This window comes from Pogoniulus pusillus, chromosome 5 (genome assembly GCF_015220805.1).
Source record: "Pogoniulus pusillus isolate bPogPus1 chromosome 5, bPogPus1.pri, whole genome shotgun sequence".
NCBI classification, from domain to species: Eukaryota; Metazoa; Chordata; class Aves; order Piciformes; family Lybiidae; genus Pogoniulus; species Pogoniulus pusillus.
Genome location: NC_087268.1, coordinates 18,748,915 through 18,766,894, shown reverse-complemented (window position 1 = coordinate 18,766,894; position 17,980 = coordinate 18,748,915). Strand labels below are relative to the sequence as shown.

Sequence of the window (17,980 nt, the reverse complement as noted above, 5' to 3'; positions counted from 1 at the left end):
AGTGGAAGAAGGGAGTACTTTTCTGTATCAACTCTTAAAGAGATTCCTAGGAAAGGCCAAAGTTCTAGTGTAGAATTATAGAATAATTGAAATTGGAAAAGACCTTTGTGATCATGAAGTCCAACCATCAACCCAATGCTGCCATGGCCAACAAACTATGTCCCAAAGTGGTGTATCTACACATTTTTTTTAAGAGCCTTTAGGGATGATGACACTGCCATAGAATCATAGAATCAGTCAGAGTTGGAAAGGACAACAAGGATCATCTAGTTTTAACTCCCCTGCCATGCCTAGGGACCCCCCTCCCCTAGAGCACGCTGCCCAGAGCCCCATCCAGCCTGGCCTTAAACACCTTCAGGGTTGGGGCCTCAACCACCTCCCTGGGAAACCCATTCCAGGCTCTCACCACTCTCATGATGAAGAACTTCATCCTCACGACCAGTCTGAATCTCCCCACCTCTAGTTTTGCTCCGTTTCCCCTAGTCCTGGCACTCCCTGGCAGCCTAAAAAGTCCCTTCCCAGCTTTATTGTAGACTCCCTTCAGATAGTGGAAGGCCACAGGAAGGTCACCTCACAGTCTCCTCTTTTCCAGACTGAACAGCCCCAACTCTTTCAGTCTGTCCTCATAGCAGAGGTGCTCCAGCCCTCTGATCATCCTTGTGGCCCTTCTCTGGACCACTTCTCCAGGCAGCCTGTTCCAATGCTTGACCACCCTTTTCAGTAAATAAAATTTTCCTAACCTCCAACCAAAGCCTCCCCTGGTGCAACTTGAGGCCATTTCCTCTCATCCCTTTGGTTGTTACTAGGGAGAAGAGACCAACCCTGTCCTCATTCCAGCCTACTTTCATGTAGTTGTAGAGAGCAAGAAGGTCTTCCTTCAGTCTCCTTTTCTCCAGATTAAGCAAACCCAGTTCCCTCAACTGCTCCTTATAAGGTTCTTGCTGTTAAGGGAAAGTTTTGGTGTTCCAAACATGCATTTTTCTTTGGTTGTGGTGTTTTGTTTATTTTCTCTAAAGAAACTCTTTTTTTTTCTCCCTAAAGATAAAAATGAAGCTGTGTATTAACTTATAAGAAAATCAGGCTCAGATGTTTGTATATTTCTGGCATCTGAGTTCTTCTGTATTTATGGATGCCATTTTATAATTGTAACTAAAAATTATTCCTTTAGTAAGTTCTCCTCAGTGGATGCAAGTGAAAGATGATGGATTTCCTGTCCATGGCTGTGAAGATATCTTAGTAGTTGGACTAGCAGTGTGTTGGGGTGGAAAAGATGCCTACTATATCTCTTTGCAGCAGATGCAAGACCAGACTGGTGAGTGAGCAGACAGACTGTGCTATGTTACATGACACTGCAGTTAAGAGATTATCTGCAGCAGATGGGCTTTTAAAGTGTTCTGTGTGTCCCAAACTAGGCTCAGCTTGGTCACGGAGTAACTTAGCCATTTTATTCGTCATTCTTAAGTGTTGAACACATTTGGATATATATTGCCACGGGTACATCTCTGCTGCTATACAATAAGACAGGGTAATTCACTCAAGCACTGGACTGCTGGGCATGCATATGGCTAAAATGCTATGGCTGCCACACTGTTTTAGGCTTTTCTCTTTCCACCTCTCTCAGCTATTGCTCTCTGCAAGAAATGTGACACCTAAATGCTGAGCATAACCCCATTGTCTTGGTTCTAATTTAAATTTCCCAGAGACTCAAGTATAGTTGATATAACCAATAACAATTTATAGGATGCCCTTACCTCTTCCCCATTCTTTCCCAAAAGAAAAGGAATTGGATGGAGAGAGAGGAAAGGTAAAGCAGACCCAAATAAATAATCTCACTGCAATTTGGAAGTTGCAAGAAGAAAAGTTTAACAATAAATAAAAGGTATATGAGGTAGGGAAGTTACAAAGATATAGGGAAGTGAGAACAAGATACAAAATATGTAAATATACAACCAGATTTGATGGCAAATGGGTTTTGTCTGCCTCATGGGTGATGGCCACATGGTGAAACAACAAACAGCAGGAAAATAGGATGGTGGAAAATAGGATTGCTGGCAAGTAGGAGAGGCAGGTTGAGAGAGAGGAACAGGAAGTCCCCTGCTTTTATGGATCTTAGGAAGGGGAAGTGGGCTAACCACCATCACCTGGTAATGTTCAGACCAACACCTGAGGAGGAGTCAAGACCACCTGAGGTCAGGTTCAAGATCACTCCCCCAGATGGGTTAACCCTGTACATCCATATGTAGCTTATGGCTGGGGTTTGATTCCTGGCTTTTTGTTTACTAGTTCAGGCATAGCCTGTTTCTTTTGGGAATCATGTCTGGTTTGATAAAATACATCATATCAGTATGGATTTGCTGTTGTTTATGATCCAGGTTTTTATGCTTTAGGTGACTGCACTCAAGATTTTTCTCTTGCTGTTTTACCACACAGTGGGTCAAAAGAGGATTTTTTTGCTTCTATTTCCTGCCTTAGGAATCAGTATGAGTTTGGCACCACCACCTTTGGACAAAAACCTATCTGTGACAGAGAGACTGTATCATCTGCAGCTGTACCTTCAGAAGAAATCCAAGCAGGAGCGCTCGCTTGTCATGTATAACTTCATTCAGCATTACAAGATTCTGGTGATGGCTTGTGGCATCTCCTTGGAAGGAAATTTTGAGGACCCAAAGGTTTGCAGGATTAACAAATTTAGATTGGGTAAAACTTTTAGTTTAAACACAACAGTGGGAAGACAGGAGTATCTGGTACTTTCCTTCTGTTATTTGGATTTGAATGTGCGCTGCTGTCAGGGAGCTTAGTGCGATTTCTTCCAGTTGGAAAGTCTGTAGAGGAGAAATTTCGGCTCAAGGTGAGGAGAAAGTTCTTCACTGAGAGAGTCATTGGGCACTGGAATGGGCTGCCTGGGGAGGTGGTGGAGTCGTCGTCCCTGGAGCAGTTCAAGGCAAGGTTGGATGTGGCACTTGGTGCCATGGTCTAGCCTTGGGCACTGTGGTAAAGGGTTGGACTTGATGATCTGTGAGGTCTCTTCCAACCTTGGTGATACTGTGATACTGTGAATTCTTTTTGCTATGTGTGTTCATAGTGCCCACTAGAAAAACAAAGTAGGTTCATAGACTCATAGAGTCAAGCAGGTTGGAAGAGACCTCCAAGATCATCCAGTCCATCCTATCACCCAGCCCTGTCCAGTCAACTAGACCATGGCACTAAGTGCCTCATCCTGGCTTTTCTTGAACACCTCCAGGGATGATGACTCCACCACTGTCTCGGCTGTAATTTAAATTTCAAGAGACTGAAATAAATTTGATAGAGCCAATAACAATTTCTTATAGAATGCACTTCCCTTTTCCCCCTTCTTTCCCAAAAGAAAGGGATTAGATGTAGAGAGGAAAAGGTAAGCACACCCAAACAAATAAATCTCACTCGATTTGGAAGTTAAAAAAAAAAAGTTTAACAATAACTTAAAAAGGTATTTGAGGTAGGGAAATTACAAAGGTACAGGGAAGGGAAAAACAAATACAAACTGTATAAATACAATCTGATGATGGCTTTGTCCGCCTCGTGAGTGATGACCAAGTGGCGAAACAAAGGGAAAACAGGGTAGGATGGTAATGCTGGTAGGCATGGAGGGAGGGAGTGCAGAGAAACAGGAAGTCCCCCTGCTTTTATGAATCTCTAGACAGGAAGGGGGAGTGGGCCAACCATCACCTGGTGGTGTTCAGACCCACCCCTGGGGAGCGGTCAAGACCACCTAGGGTCAGGTTCAGGGTTACTCCCCCTGGAGCACAACTGCCTGGGCAGCCCATTCCAATGCCAATCACTCTCTCTGGAAAGAACTTCCTCCTCACTTCCAGCCTAGACCTCCTCTGGCACAACTTGAGACTGTGTCCCCTTGTTCTCTTGCTGGTTGCCTGGTAGAAGAGACCAACCCCACCTGGCTACAGCCTCCCTTCAGGTAGTTGCAGACAGCGATGAGGTCACTCCTGAGCCTCCTCTTCTCCAGGCTAAACACCTCCAGCTTCCTCAGCCTCTCCTCACAGTGCTGTGTTCCAGGCCTCTCACCAGCTTTGTCACCCTTCTCTGGACACGTTCCAGTATCTCAACATCTCTTTTGAATTGAGGAGCCCAGAACTGGACACAGCACTCAAGGTGTGGCCTGACCAGTGTGAGTACAGGTGAAGAAGAACCTCCCTTTTCCTACTGACCACATTCTTCCTGATCCAGGCCAGGATGCCATTGGTTCTCTTGGCCACCTGAGCACACTGCTGCCTCGTGTTCAGCCTACTATATACCACTACCCTCAGGTCCCTTTCTTCCTGGCTGCTCTCCAGCCACTGTTTCCTCAGCCTGTAGTATTATAGGTTCAGTTATAGGTTAACTTATGAATCTTTCATTCCTGATTGCTTGGGTGGTTGGAATGAAGTTGAATCTCTCCCCTGCCCAAGTGGACAGTGCTGAACTCTTAATTTTGTTGCTGTAAGAAGCTTGAGGTGAAAATGGCAGAAGTGCTTGTGGTCAGATTGTTGATTCTGAGAGAAGACAACTTTGTAAGCGAAAGATTTACCTCATGTATAGGCCACCTTGCTACCAGTGTTTTCTCTGTATGTAATTTCAACAGGCTCAGGGTACCATTTGCAACTCAAATGAAACACTAGAAAGAGGTAAAAGCCCCTTCTTGTCCTTGTTAGGAAAAGCTGTAGGTGCATAGAAATCTCTGATTTGACTTCTAATGCTTGCATCACACATGTCATCATGACAGTATTCAAGTCTGCAGGTAAGTAGTTAAGGTATTCAACACACGGATGAATTTAGGTTGTCGTAGTTTCAGAGTAGAAATAAAGAGCAGTAAAATTCCACATGTTGTTCCCTGTATTAAATGGAGCCAGGCTCATGTTTCTTTTAGTGATGCAATGAATGTACACACACACACACACACACACTACTGTGGGTTTTTGCCTTCTGCTTGTATAGCAGATATAATGTAGAAGCCTGTATTTTATCCAATTTTGATAGGAGAAACTGAAATACAAGCATAAGTGAAATCACTTTGAAGACAGTTGGATCCTGTGGTTTTTGTCTTCTGCTTGTATAGCAGATATAATGTAGAAGCCTGTATTTTATCCAATTTTGATAGGAGAAACTGAAATACAAGCATAAGTGAAATCACTTTGAAGACAGTTTGAGGTCTGGGGCTTACTGAGAATAAAATTTGCCTTTCAGAATTCTTGGTACTAGTGCTGATGTGTAAAAAACCAGGGGATCTCAACTTTAGTAGTATTCTAGGTCAATAGCAAGTTTTGATTCTTGCAAAGTCAATTTTCTTATTAAACATGTTTTGAACTGGATTTTACTTATTTAATCTTCTTGCTCTTAGGTTTTTCATAAGTAAAAAAAACCTGAAGGCAACACTTTGAGGTGTGTTTATTTGAGAAAAGGTGAAGTTTTCAAATATGCAGCATTCATTTTGAGTGAGAATTAAGCTTTTCAGTGACTCAGCCTCTCTTGAGGGTTTTGTCTGAAGTTCTTCACAAAGGGAGTGATTGGCCATTGGGATGTGCTGCCCAGGGAGCTGGTGGATGTGGTGCTTGAGGTGATGGTCTAGTGATGAAGGATGCTGGGATGAAGGCTAGACTGGATGATCCTGGTGGTCCTTTCCAACCATAGTGATTCATAGTGATTAGATGTTGTGCTGAGGGATTTGGTTTAGTCAAGGACTTGTCAGTGTGAAACTAATGATTGGACTCCCTGATCTTGAAGGTCTTTTCCAATCTAAGAAATTCTGTGATTCTGTGGTGGAGTTGCCATCCTTGGTGGTGTTCAAAAAAAGCCTGGCTGAGGCACTTAGTGTCATGGTATAGTTGATTAGACAGATATGGATGATAGGTTGGACTGAATGATCTTGGAGGTATCTTTCAACCTGGTTGATTCTATGATTCTATGTAATTTTCCTATGAACTATTCCAGTCTGCCTGGACTGGAATCATCAAAGAAACCGATCCGATTAACACCTCCAATTAAATATTTACATGGTATTATGACTAAAATGGAAAAAAAACCCCAACATCTCATGGAAGCCTTCCTTTTCCCAGGTGGCATGTTGGCTGCTTGATTCTGGCTCTAAGGAACGTACACTCCACAACATGGTGACTAACTTTCTCCCCAGTGAGCTGCCTCTGCTGGAAGGAGTAGGCACTGGCCAAGGTGTGCAGAGCCTGGGACTGAGTGCCAGCGAAGATCATACTGGGCGTTACAGGGCAGCAGTAGAGTCTGTGCTTGTCTTCGCTGTCATGAACCAACTCCATCATGAATTACAGAAAGAAAATCTGACAGGTAAAGATAGCTCCTCCACTTGAGAGCAAAGATGAAGAGTAAGGGTAGCTGGCCTACTACCAACTGAAAGGTCAGTGTAGAAGAGAGGTTTGGAAGTTCTTACTTAAGTATATTCTGTGGCAGCGTGTTCATTTGTTAAAAGAAAAAACAATAACTTCTCTTGGAAGTACATTTGTTTTGTAAAGAGAAACATTAATCATCATATTTTAATTTAAATACAAAAAATATAAAGCTTCATTCTTCAATTTCCAGCAGCTGAGTTGTTTTAGTTTAGACAGACATTTCTCAGCAATACTCTGAGTGAAATAGACAGGGGTGTGAGGATAAGGATGTGATGGTTTGGGTGTTACCTGCCCCCCCCAACTTTGGAAATCACCCAGACTACACCCAGTGGCTTATTTTTACTGCTTAGCACAATATACAAGCAGGTATTTACAATATATACAGCTATAGACAGGAATATACAAGTTAAAAGATAATACAGAAACACAACTCCCCTCCCAGAAACGTGAGTTCCCAGGAGGGGATCTCAACCACCTTTCCACCTTCCTCCCATCCCTCTACCTTACCCAAGATCTGTGTGACTAAATCCACCTGCTTCCTAACTCCCCTGGCCGACCCTCCAATCTTCCTTGAGCATAAGGCAAGATCTTGGGTAAGGTAGAGGGATGGGAGGAAGGTGGAAAGGTGGTTGAGATCCCCTCCTGGGAACTCACGTTTCTGGGAGGGGAGTTGTGTTTCTGTATTACCTTTTAACTTGTATATATCTGTCTATAGCTGTATAATACCTGCTTATATATTGTGCTAAGCTGTAAATATAAAGCTTCATTCTTCATTTTCCAGCAGCTGATTCTAGTCTGGGCTAACACAGAAGCAAAAAGCAGGTTTATTTTTTTTAAGTCAGTAATCGGACAAGTAGATAAGCATTGCTTACTGTGAGGAATGAAAAAAAAACAACCTGCCAGTGACATTTTCACTGCAAATATGATTTTCTGAAGTGTGGGGGGAGCAGGTAACACCCAAACCATCACACAAGTTGACCACATCATTTTTGATCTTGAGAGCTGAACCTTAGAACATTTTTAGAAGATGTGGATGGTGGAATAAAATAGTATCAAGTTAGAAAGCTGTACATTAAGCATGTTTGTAGTTTATAAAAGGTTGATACAGGGATGTGTGCGTCCTACAGAAAAAAAAATTGATAGAAGGTATCTTAATGATAGAAAGTTCTGCAATATTTCTTATTCTGAACTATTTCTTACTATGAAATATTCCATAAACAAAAGTATTTAATATTAAAACAAATCAATACGTCAGGACATTGAGGAGTTTTAAACCTGAGGATTCCATATTTGGGTTTTATACAAATCTGTTGATGTGTGGTTGATCTGGTTTTGCTGTTCTATAACTTTCACTGGGATTTCTCCATCCTACAGACACATTTTCTAAAGTGGAGATGCCCACACGTTATTGCTTGGCTCTGCTGGAGCTGAATGGCATTGGTTTTAGCACTGCAGCGTATGAAACCCAAAAACAGGTCATGAAAGCTAAACTGAGCGAGATTGAGACCAAGGCTTATCAACTGGCAGGCCACAGCTTCTCCTTGACCAGCCCTGATGACATTGCAGAGGTTTGTAGGGGCTGGGGGGGAGGGGAGGAGGAGGGAGCTTTTTTAGAAGTTACACTCAACAGGCTTTTGCTTAGACTTAAGGAGAAACCTTGAGAAGACGGTGTACAAAGACAGACAAAAGGCAAATGTAACTCTGCTCAAGGTAAATTGTCTTTATGCTTATTTTGCTGCTTGCAAGGCGCTGTGTATTTTCTGCTCATTATTGATCATTTGTCACAGAGGGGTGTTCTGCTACCTATGCTGATTGTGGCGGAGGGGAAAAATTAATTGGAGCGAGATAACATTCTATAAAAATATATAATTTATTAATTTCAATATTCTGAACTCTCGCCACCCCCAACCACTGTATTTTAATATTAATGTTCTTACACAGTCATGGAAGACATTATAGGAATATATCAAACAGTAACTTTTTAATAACTAGCATACATTCAAACTATTAAACAGAGAGAGGACTTTCCCCACAGGTTAATGCCACTTGGGGTCAATATGCTGCTTGCCCAGCAAGGGTGTGCTGAAAGCTCTTTCCACTCTATGACAGGAGGCAACAGAAATTACAGAGGCTTTGAAGCACTTACTTACAAATTCTTATTAATTATCATTCACCCTCCGGGGCTATGTCACAGCTTATTACTAGTCTCCAAATGTCAGGGGAGTCCTTGCCCATGGACTTTGAGGCTGGAATCCTCCAGGCTTCAGGGGAAAGGAGAATCTTCCCGGCTTCTGGGGAAAGGACTGTCTCTGCCCTTGTCTCTTGGCTTCTCCTGGACACTCTGTCCAGGGATTCTTAGGCAGAACCTCGGGTGCAGAAGGAGTACGATGCCATGCAGTGTCAGCAAGGTCTCACACTGGCTAGCAGGCCTATCGCATGCAGACAAGTGGAGTCTGCTCCTGGTTAACTCAGCGGCAGTGGCACTTACCAGGTAATGATAAGGCAGCAGGCGTGCAACAGGATACATGGCTGCACAGGAGACTGAGCTCTGTAGGTAAAGACAGGCTTAAGCATAATAATAAGCGTGAGCAAGCACTGTGGTGGAGCCTGAGCACTTTGTTTACCTGTGTACCCCCATTTATTAAATGTGGGCCAAGATTAATGGCCCCTTGGCAACTAGAATGACCAATCAGGTTGGCAGTCAGCCAAACCTTACCATAATAGGCAAAAGCCACAAGCCTGGACCTGCCAAATATGGGAATCACATGGGCCTTACAACAGGCAGACATGAGCCTGGACAGGCCAGACTTTATGGCACCAGGCCTATTGTGCGCCTTTGTGCTCATTATGTGTTTACCTCTTGTTATGGGCAGAAACACATGTCCAGGCAGGCAAGGCATATGTAAGCCTATTTTCGGGCCTATGAGCCCTCCACAACATCATTCGGATTTCTTCTGACTTCAGCAAAAAACAAGAAAGGTAAAAGTAAAATAAGCACAGAATCACAGAATTAACCAGGTTGGAAAAGACCTTTGAGATCATTGAGTCCAACCTATTACCTAACATCTAATTAACTAAAATGTGGAACCAAGTGCTTCATCCAGTCTCCTTTTAAACATCGTTTGGACTGGATGATCCTGGTAGTCCTTTCCAACCATAGCGATTCATAGTGATTAGATGTTGTGCTGAGGGATTTGTTTTAGTCAAGGAGTTGTCAGTGTGAAACTAATGATTGGACTCCATGATCTTGAAGGTCTTTTCTAATCTAAGAAATTCTGTGGTTCTGTGATCTCTAGGGATGGCCAGTCACTCCTTCTGTGAAGAACTTCTTCTAACGTGTGATGGTTTGGGGGTTACCCCGCCCCCCCACACTTTTGTATTTGCCCCAGCTAACTCAGACGGACCCTGGGAATATAGATGAAGCAATTTATTTACAGCTAGCAGAATTTACAAGCAGCTATTTACAATATATACACTTATATACAGTTATATACAATTATATACAGAAATATACAAAGGATAAACAATACAAAAGCACAACTCCCCTCCCAGAAACCAAGGTCCCCAGGAGGGGCTCTCAAACCACCCCAACACCTCCCCCCGGCCCTCTCAACCTTACCCCAGTTCTCAGGAAGAAGAGAGGTGCAGCCAAGAGGTTAGGGAGCAAGGTTAGTAGGAGCAGGGTTAATGAGATGTGACCAGGTCCAAGGCAAAAGCAAGAGGTGAGAAACAAAATGGAGAAAAAAGTCTTTCTTCTTCCCAGAGTTCTCAGCGTAACTGTGAGAGAAGTAGACACAATTGTTTTTCATTTCACTGCCTGTTATCTAGTTCTGTTACCAAAACATTCTAGCTTGCTTCAAACTAGCACAAACGTCCAGCCTAAACCTGTCCTGGTGCAACTTGAGGCTGTGTCCTCTTGTTCTATCCCTGGGTGCCTGGAAGAAGAGACTGATCTCTACCTGGCTACAACCTCCTTTCAGGTAGTTGTAGAGAGCAGTAAGGTCTTTCTTGACCGTCCTCTTCTCCAGGCTGAACAACCGCAGCTCCCTCAGACGCTCTTCATAGGGCTTGTGCATGTTGGAAATGACGAGCACATGAGGTAATCTGCCAATCTAATGGCTTTTGGAGTATTTTGTGTAAGAGATGTTTTCTTTGCAATACCAGTGTTCTGCACATGAGATCATAGAATCACAGAATGGCCTGGCTTGGAAGTGACCTTAAGATCTAGTTCCAACCTCCTTGCCATAGGCAGGAACATCTTCTATTAGTCCAGGTTGTTCAAGGCCCTCTACATCCTGGCCTTTGACACTTCCAGGGAAGGGGCATCCACACCTTCCTATGCAACCTGTTCCTGTATGTCATCATCCTCAGTGCAAAGAATTTTTCCTAAAATCCAGTCTGAGGCTACCCACTTCCAACTTAGATACACTGTACTTCATTGTCTAAGAACAGTTGCACTGAATACATTACATTGCTATCCTTGACCCTATGCAGACATGAAAGACGAGAAAAGACTGTTTTAAAAGATTTGGGAAAACTGCTGTCTGGTTTTAAGGCAAGGTTGTGGAACATATCATCTTGAGTGCCACCACAAAGCACCTACAGGGTGGCCAAGGGATCAGGCCCATCCAGCATGGATTTAGGAAGGGCAGGTCCTGCCTGACCAACTTGATCTCCTTTATGATCAGGTTACCTGCCTGGTGAATGTGGGGCAGGCTGTGGATGTAGTCTACCTGGACTTCAGGAAAGCCACAACAAGCTCCTGGCAAAGCTGGCAGCTCATGGCTTGGACAGATTCACTCTGATATGGGTCAAGAACTAGCTGGAAGGCTGGGTCCAGAGAGTGGAGGTGAATGGTACCGCATCCAGTTGGCAGCTGTCGCTAGTGGTGTGCCCCAAGGATCAGTGCTGGGCCCAGTTCTGCTCAATATTCTTATTGATGATCTGGACAAGGGGATTGAGTCCATCATCAGTACGTTTGCAGATGACACCAAACTAGGAGCAGGTGTGGATCTGTTGGAGGGGAGGAGAGCCCTGCAGAGGGACCTTGCCAGGCTGGATGGGTGGGCAGAAGCTAGTGGGATGAGATTTAACAAGGCCAAGTGCAGGGTTCTGCATTTTGGCCACAACAACCCCAAGCAGCGCTACAGGCTGGGAATAGAGTTACTGGAGAGCAGCCAGGAAGAAAGGGACCTGGGGGTACTGGTAGATAGTAGCTGAAGATGAGCCAGCAGTGTGCCCGGGTGGCCAAGAGAGCCAATGGCATCCTGGCCTGGATCAGGAAGAATGTGCCCAACAGGACAAGGGAAGTTCCCCTGTACTCAACACTTGTTAGGACACACCTTGAGTGCTGTGTCCAGTTCTGGGCCCCTCAGTTCAAGAGAAAGGTTGAGATACTGGAACATTTCCAAAGAAGGGTGACAAAGCTGGTGAGAGGCCTGGAATACAGCCCTGTGAGGAGAGGCTGAGGGAGCTGGGGGTGTTTAGCCTGGAGAAGAGGAGGCTCAGGGGTGGCCTCATTGCTGTCTGCAACTACCAGAAGGGAGGCTGTAGCCAGGTGGGGTTGGTCTCTTCTGCAGGCAGCAATAAAACAAGGGGACACAGTCTCAAGTTGTGCTGGGGGAGGTCTAGGGTGGATGTTAGGAGGAAGTTGTTGCCAGAGAGAGTGATTGGCGTTGGAATGGGCTGCCCAGGGAGGTGGTGGAGTCACCATCCCTGGAGGTGTTGAAGATGAGCAAAGAGCTCCTGAAGGAAGTGGGGGAGAAAAAGAGGGTGTATCGCCTCTGGAAGGAGGGGAAGGCTTCTCCTGATGTGTTTAAGGAGGTAGCCAGACTATGTAGGAGAAAAATTAGAGAGGCTAAGGCTCAGCTAGAACTTAGGCTGGCCACTTCCGTGAAAGTTAACAAAAAACACTTTTATAAATTTATCAATGCTAAAAGGAAGGGCAAGAAGAGCCTCCACTCCTTACTGGACCAGGAGGGGAACACTATAACTGATGATGAAGCAAAGGCAGAGGTCCTGAATGCCTTCTTCGCCTCAGTTTTCAACAGTAAGGAGAGAGGAGGAGGAGGCAAATGGCCTCTTAAACTGGGGGATGGGGTCGGGGAGCAGTGTGTTCCCCTGGAAATTCATGAGGAATTAGTTCAGGACCTGCTGAGCCATCTGGACACCCACAAGTCCATGGGACCAGATGGGATCCATCCCAGGGTGCTGAGAGAGCTGGCAGCTGAGCTGGCCAAGCCACTCTCCATCATTTTCCAGCAGTCCTGGCTCACCGGAGAGGTCCCAGGAGACTGGAAAATGGCCAACGTGGTCCCCATCCACAAAAAGGGTCGGATGGAGGAACCTGGGAACTACAGACCCGTCAGCCTGACCTCAGTGCCAGGGAAACTGATGGAGCAGGTTCTCTTGGGGCCAATAACTGCGCACCTGAGGGATGGCAAAGATCTCAGGTCCAGCCAGCATGGGTTTAGGAAGGGCAGATCCTGCCTTTCTAACCTGATCTCCTTCTATGATCAGGTGACCCGCTTGGTGGATGTGGGGAGGCCTGTGGATGTGGTCTATCTGGACTTCAGCAAGGCCTTTGACACTGTCCCCCACAGCAAACTGCTGGCTAAGCTGTCAGCCCGCGGCTTGGATGGTAACACTCTGTGCTGGGTTAGGAACTGGCTGGAGGGCCGGACCCAGAGAGTGGTGGTGAATGGTGCCACATCCAGCTGGCGGCCAGTCACTAGTGGTGTCCCTCAGGGATCAGTGCTGGGCCCCATCCTCTTTAACATCTTCATAGATGATCTGGATGAGGGCATCGAGTCAGTCATCAGCAAGTTTGCAGATGACACTAAGCTGGGGGCAGATGTGACTGAGCTGGAGGGCAGAAGGGCTCTGCAGCGGGACCTTGACCGCCTGGACAGATGGGCAGAGGCCAATGGGATGGGGTTCAATAGCTCAAAGTGCAGGGTGCTGCACTTTGGCCACAACAACCCCATGCAGAGATACAGGCTGGGGTCGGAGTGGCTGGAGAGCAGCCAGACAGAGAGGGATCTGGGGGTACTGATTGATACCCGCCTGAACATGAGCCAGCAGTGTGCCCAGGTGGCCAAGAGAGCCAGTGGCATCCTGGCCTGCATCAGGAGTGGTGTGGTCAGCAGGAGCAGGGAGGTCATTCTGCCCCTGTACTCTGCACTGGTCAGACCACACCTTGAGTACTGCGTTCAGTTCTGGGCCCCCCAGTTTAGGAAGGACACTGAGATGCTTGAGCGTGTCCAGAGAAGGGCGACGAGGCTGGTGAGAGGCCTCGAGCACAAGCCCTATGAGGAGAGGCTTAGGGAGCTGGGGTTGTTTAGCCTGGAGAAGAGGAGGCTCAGGGGTGACCTTATTGCTGTCTACAACTACCTGAAGGGTGGTTGTGGCCAGGAGGAGGTTGCTCTCTTCTCTCGGGTGGCCAGCTCCAGAACAAGAGGACACAGCCTCAGGCTGCACCAGGGGAAATTTTGGCTCGAGGTGAGGAGAAAGTTCTTCACTGAGAGAGTCATTGGACACTGGAATGGGCTGCCCGGGGAGGTGGTGGAGTCGTCGTCCCTGGGGCAGTTCAAGGCAAGGTTGGATGTGGCACTTGGTGCCATGGTCTAGCCTTGGGCACTGTGGTAAAGGGTTGGACTTGATGATCTGTGAGGTCTCTTCCAACCTTGGTGATACTGTGATACTGTGAAGAAAAGCCTGGATGGGGCTCTTAGTGCAATGGTCTGGTTGACTGGACAAGGCTGGGTTCGACTGGATGATCTCGGAGGTCTCTTCTAACCTGCTTGATTCTATGATAAGACACTGTATAGATACTGGTTTTTTTAAGCCCAAGAAACACATTTTTGTGCAAGTTAGCAGTACTTTTATTCCTGAAGAACTTTGCTTTATATTTAATGTACATTACATGGCATACAATAGATTATAATTGCTGCGCATGCCTTCCCCCCCTTATTTCTTTTCTATAAATTTCTTACTGAGGAGATCTACTTTATATGGAAATAGTCAAAATCTGCAAGCAGCCATCACAAAAAAAAAGTTCTACAGAAATAATCCTCCTTTGTTGCAAATGCAGAAGTTTTACTCAGTAACAGTACCCTGAGTTAGAACTCCTCAATTAATGCTTTGCTTCTACTCCGTTCTGTTCATGGAAAACAAATTTGAAAGTTTAGTCTGAAATACTGTTCAGAGAATCTGTCAGGGTTGGAAGGAACCGCAGGCAGGAACACCCTACCCTAGGTTGGAAGGAACCACAGGCAGGAACACCCTACCCTAGATCAGGCCGCCCATGGCCTCATCCAGCCTGGCCTTAAACACCTCCAGGGATGAGGCCTCAACAATCTCGCTGTGCAACCCATTCCAGGCTCTCACCACTCTCATGCTAAAGAGTTTCCTCCTCGCATCCAGTCTGAATCTCCCCACCTCCAGCTTTGCTCCGTTCCCCCTGGTCCTGGCCCTCCCTGACAGCCTAAAAAGTCCCTCCCCAGCTTTTTTGTAGGCCCCCTTCACATAGTGGAAGGCCACAAGAAGGTCACCTGGAGCCTTTTCTTCTGCAGACCAAACGGCCCCAAATCTTTCAGTCTGTCCTCATAGCAGAGCTGCTCCAGCCCTCTGAGCATCCTTGTGACCCTTCTCTGGACATGCTCCAGCATATCCACATCCCTCTTGTAATGGGGCAACCCATTCCAGGGTTTCTAGTTGTCTGAAGTAGATAAGCTTTTTTCTCATGTAGAAATTCTGTTAGGAATCACATTAAGTTCCCTGTATAGATTAGTAGAGCTTTACCCTTCTCATTTTTTTTGTCAAAAAAAAAAAATACTTCTGTGCTTAAAAACATGAGAGAGAAAAGCTTTTATTTCATTCTGCCAGCTGTGAAGTGAAAGACAGTAGCTCCTAAATAGCGTATAATGCTACACAGAAACATGGAAAAAAAACCAAAGAACTGTGTTCTGTCTGACAGCAAATGAGCATCTATTTAATTTTCCAGTTCTTGGCAATTTTTCAGATAAGCTAATATTTTGGCTATTCTAGAAAAGTTTGAGTCCATCATCAGTAAGTTTGCATATTACACGAAGCTAGGAGCAGGTGTGGATCTGTTGGAGGGTAGGACAGCCCTGCAGAGGGACCTGGCCAGGCTGGATGGGTGGACAGAGGCCAATGGGATGAGATTTAACAAGGCCAAGTGCAGGGTTCTACACTGTGGTCACAGCAACCCCAAGCAGCACTACAGGTTGGGGACAGGGTGGCTAAAGAGCATCCAGGCAGAAAAGGCCCTGGGGGTGCTGGTACATAGTAGCTAAACATGAGCCAGCAGTTGCAGACAGGATTTGGGAAAGTCGGAGACGACTCAATATGAGTTAAGCTTCCAAGCGATCCATTTGTTTATTGAGAGCATCAGACTTCAAGTTACAAAGCACATACTTTTCAGTTAGGGTGAGAAAAGTGAGTGCACACAGCATGCAACGTGGTACTGTTCACTAGCATTTGGTGCATCTAAATATTGGAATATGCATAATCCTCCCTACTTGCAGCCACTGCTATAACGTTTAGTGCACCTAAATATTGGAATTTGCATATTCCTCCTATTCTCCTCCTACTCTGGACACTGTCCCACAGAAGCTGTTTATCAGAAAGCTCAAGGACAAATTCCTTTGAGCTTCTTCACACACACAGCGCTGTGGTTTACTGCAGCTCCAGTGCTCAGACCTCACATCCAAGACTTGATTGTACAAGCTTCTAGGGGCTCGTGCCCCCTATTTTTCAGCCAGTTTCCAACAAGCAGTGTGCTCAGGTGGCCAAGAGAGCCAATGGCATCCTGGCCAGGCTCAGGAACAATGTGGCCAGCAGGACAAGGGAGGTTATTCTTCCCCTGTACTCAATACTGTTCAGGCCACACATTGAGTACTGTGTCTAGTTCTGGGCCCCTCAATTCAAGAAAGATTTTGAGATGCTGGAACATGTCCAGAGAAGGGCAACAAAGCTGGTGAGGGGCCTAGAACACAGCCTTGTGTGGAGAGGCGGAGGGAGCTGGGGATGTTTAGCCTGGAGAAGAGGAGGCTCAGGGGTGACCTCATTGCTGTCTGCAATTACCTGAAGGGAGGCTGTAGCCAAGTGGGTTGGTCTCTTCTCCAAGGCAACCAGCAAGAGAACAAGGGGACACAGTCTCAAGTTGTGCCAGGGGAGGTCTAGGCTGGATGTTAGGAGGAAGTTCTTGCCAGAGAGATTGGCATTGGAATGGGCTGCCCTCCATCCCTGGAGGTGTTCAAGAGAAGCCTGGATAGGGCTCTTAGTGCCATGGTCTGGTTGACTGGATAGTGCTGGGTGCTAGGTTGGACTGGATGATCTTAGAGGTCTCTTCCAACTTGCTTAATTCTATGATTCTATGGTACTTGTGACCACCACCTTCTGTCTCGTTTGTTTTTCTCTGAAGCTGGCTCACTGGTAACACTTTTTTCACCAATGTTCTTCCCACTTTCAGTCCTCTTAATGTCACATTTTATTACTGTGGCCTGTCAGCAGTAGCGTGCCTTACTGGATGGAGTTGATTACTTTTTCTGAAAACATACCTCTGAACTCAAACTTCCAGCGTTTAGGAAATTTTAGATTTTAGATTGCATTTTGTAGTTAATTAAAACGAGGAGGAATGACTTTGATAGCAGAGATCTTTAATCAGCTTTTTAATTACCAGAAGTATTTGTACTATCCTTTGGTTGGAATGAGCTGTGTAAATGCTCAGTTACTTTTTGTTTTCTTCTGGGTGTGTGGAAACTGATTTTAAATGGTGGCCTTTTTTTTTCAGGTTTTGTTCCTGGAGCTGAAGTTGCCACAAAATGGAGACGTTAAAGTTCAAGGGAGCAAGAAAACTCTGGGTTACACTAGAAAAGCAACTGCTAAAGGAAGCAGGGCTAGGTTGAGCAAGCAGTTCAGTACAGCCAAGGTACAGTAAAGTCTGGTTCTAATCTGAAATTGACATTAACAATAACTTCATATTTCATCCATCTGCTGCTTGGATGCATCAGACTTTAATGAAAGTACGTTTTAACTGCCATTTGCTCTTCAGTTACCAGTGGAAATTGAAACTGAATTCTGCCTTGTTAGCAGACTTAACTCATCCTGCTCTCCTAAAACCTGGCTATAGTGAAGACATTAATAGCAGGCTATAGTAGGACTATAAACAGCAAGCTTCAGTAAGAATATATGAGGCAGAATTTGGTACCCCAAACCGTGTTTAAGACTAAAATAGCAAAATAATTTTGTAAAGCAAATAGTTGAAGAATATTTCAACATCAGCTTGAGATGTACCTAAATACCATAGTGATTAAATACGATATTTTCCCTGTCTGCTGGTCCTATATCTGTATTTTGTCCTTCAGAGAATTTGTCTTCCAAGTGGCTGCTCTGCTGGCTTACCAAATTTAGTATATCAAAAGATTGTCTTTCTGTGAAGGCTACTAGCAATCCCAAGCACAAATTCAGGCTGGGCAATGACTGGCTGGAAGGCAGCCCTGAGGAGAGGGACTTGGGGGTGATGGTGGACGAGAAGCTCAACATGAGCCAGAAGTGTGCACTTGCAG

At 45.4% G+C, this 17,980-nt stretch overlaps 1 protein-coding gene across 1 annotated transcript in view; it reads left to right on the top strand.

Moving 5' to 3' along the window:
- The window catches only part of POLQ (DNA polymerase theta), a 122,159-nt gene that overhangs the window by 54,566 nt on the left and 49,613 nt on the right, over positions 1–17,980 (top strand). The window contains exons 17-21 of the mRNA XM_064143942.1: positions 1,169–1,312; positions 2,473–2,669; positions 6,087–6,327; positions 7,764–7,957; positions 17,206–17,343. Of these exons, the coding sequence (XP_064000012.1) occupies positions 1,169–1,312; positions 2,473–2,669; positions 6,087–6,327; positions 7,764–7,957; positions 17,206–17,343 (914 nt within the window). The remainder of the gene's footprint in view (positions 1–1,168; positions 1,313–2,472; positions 2,670–6,086; positions 6,328–7,763; positions 7,958–17,205; positions 17,344–17,980) is intronic.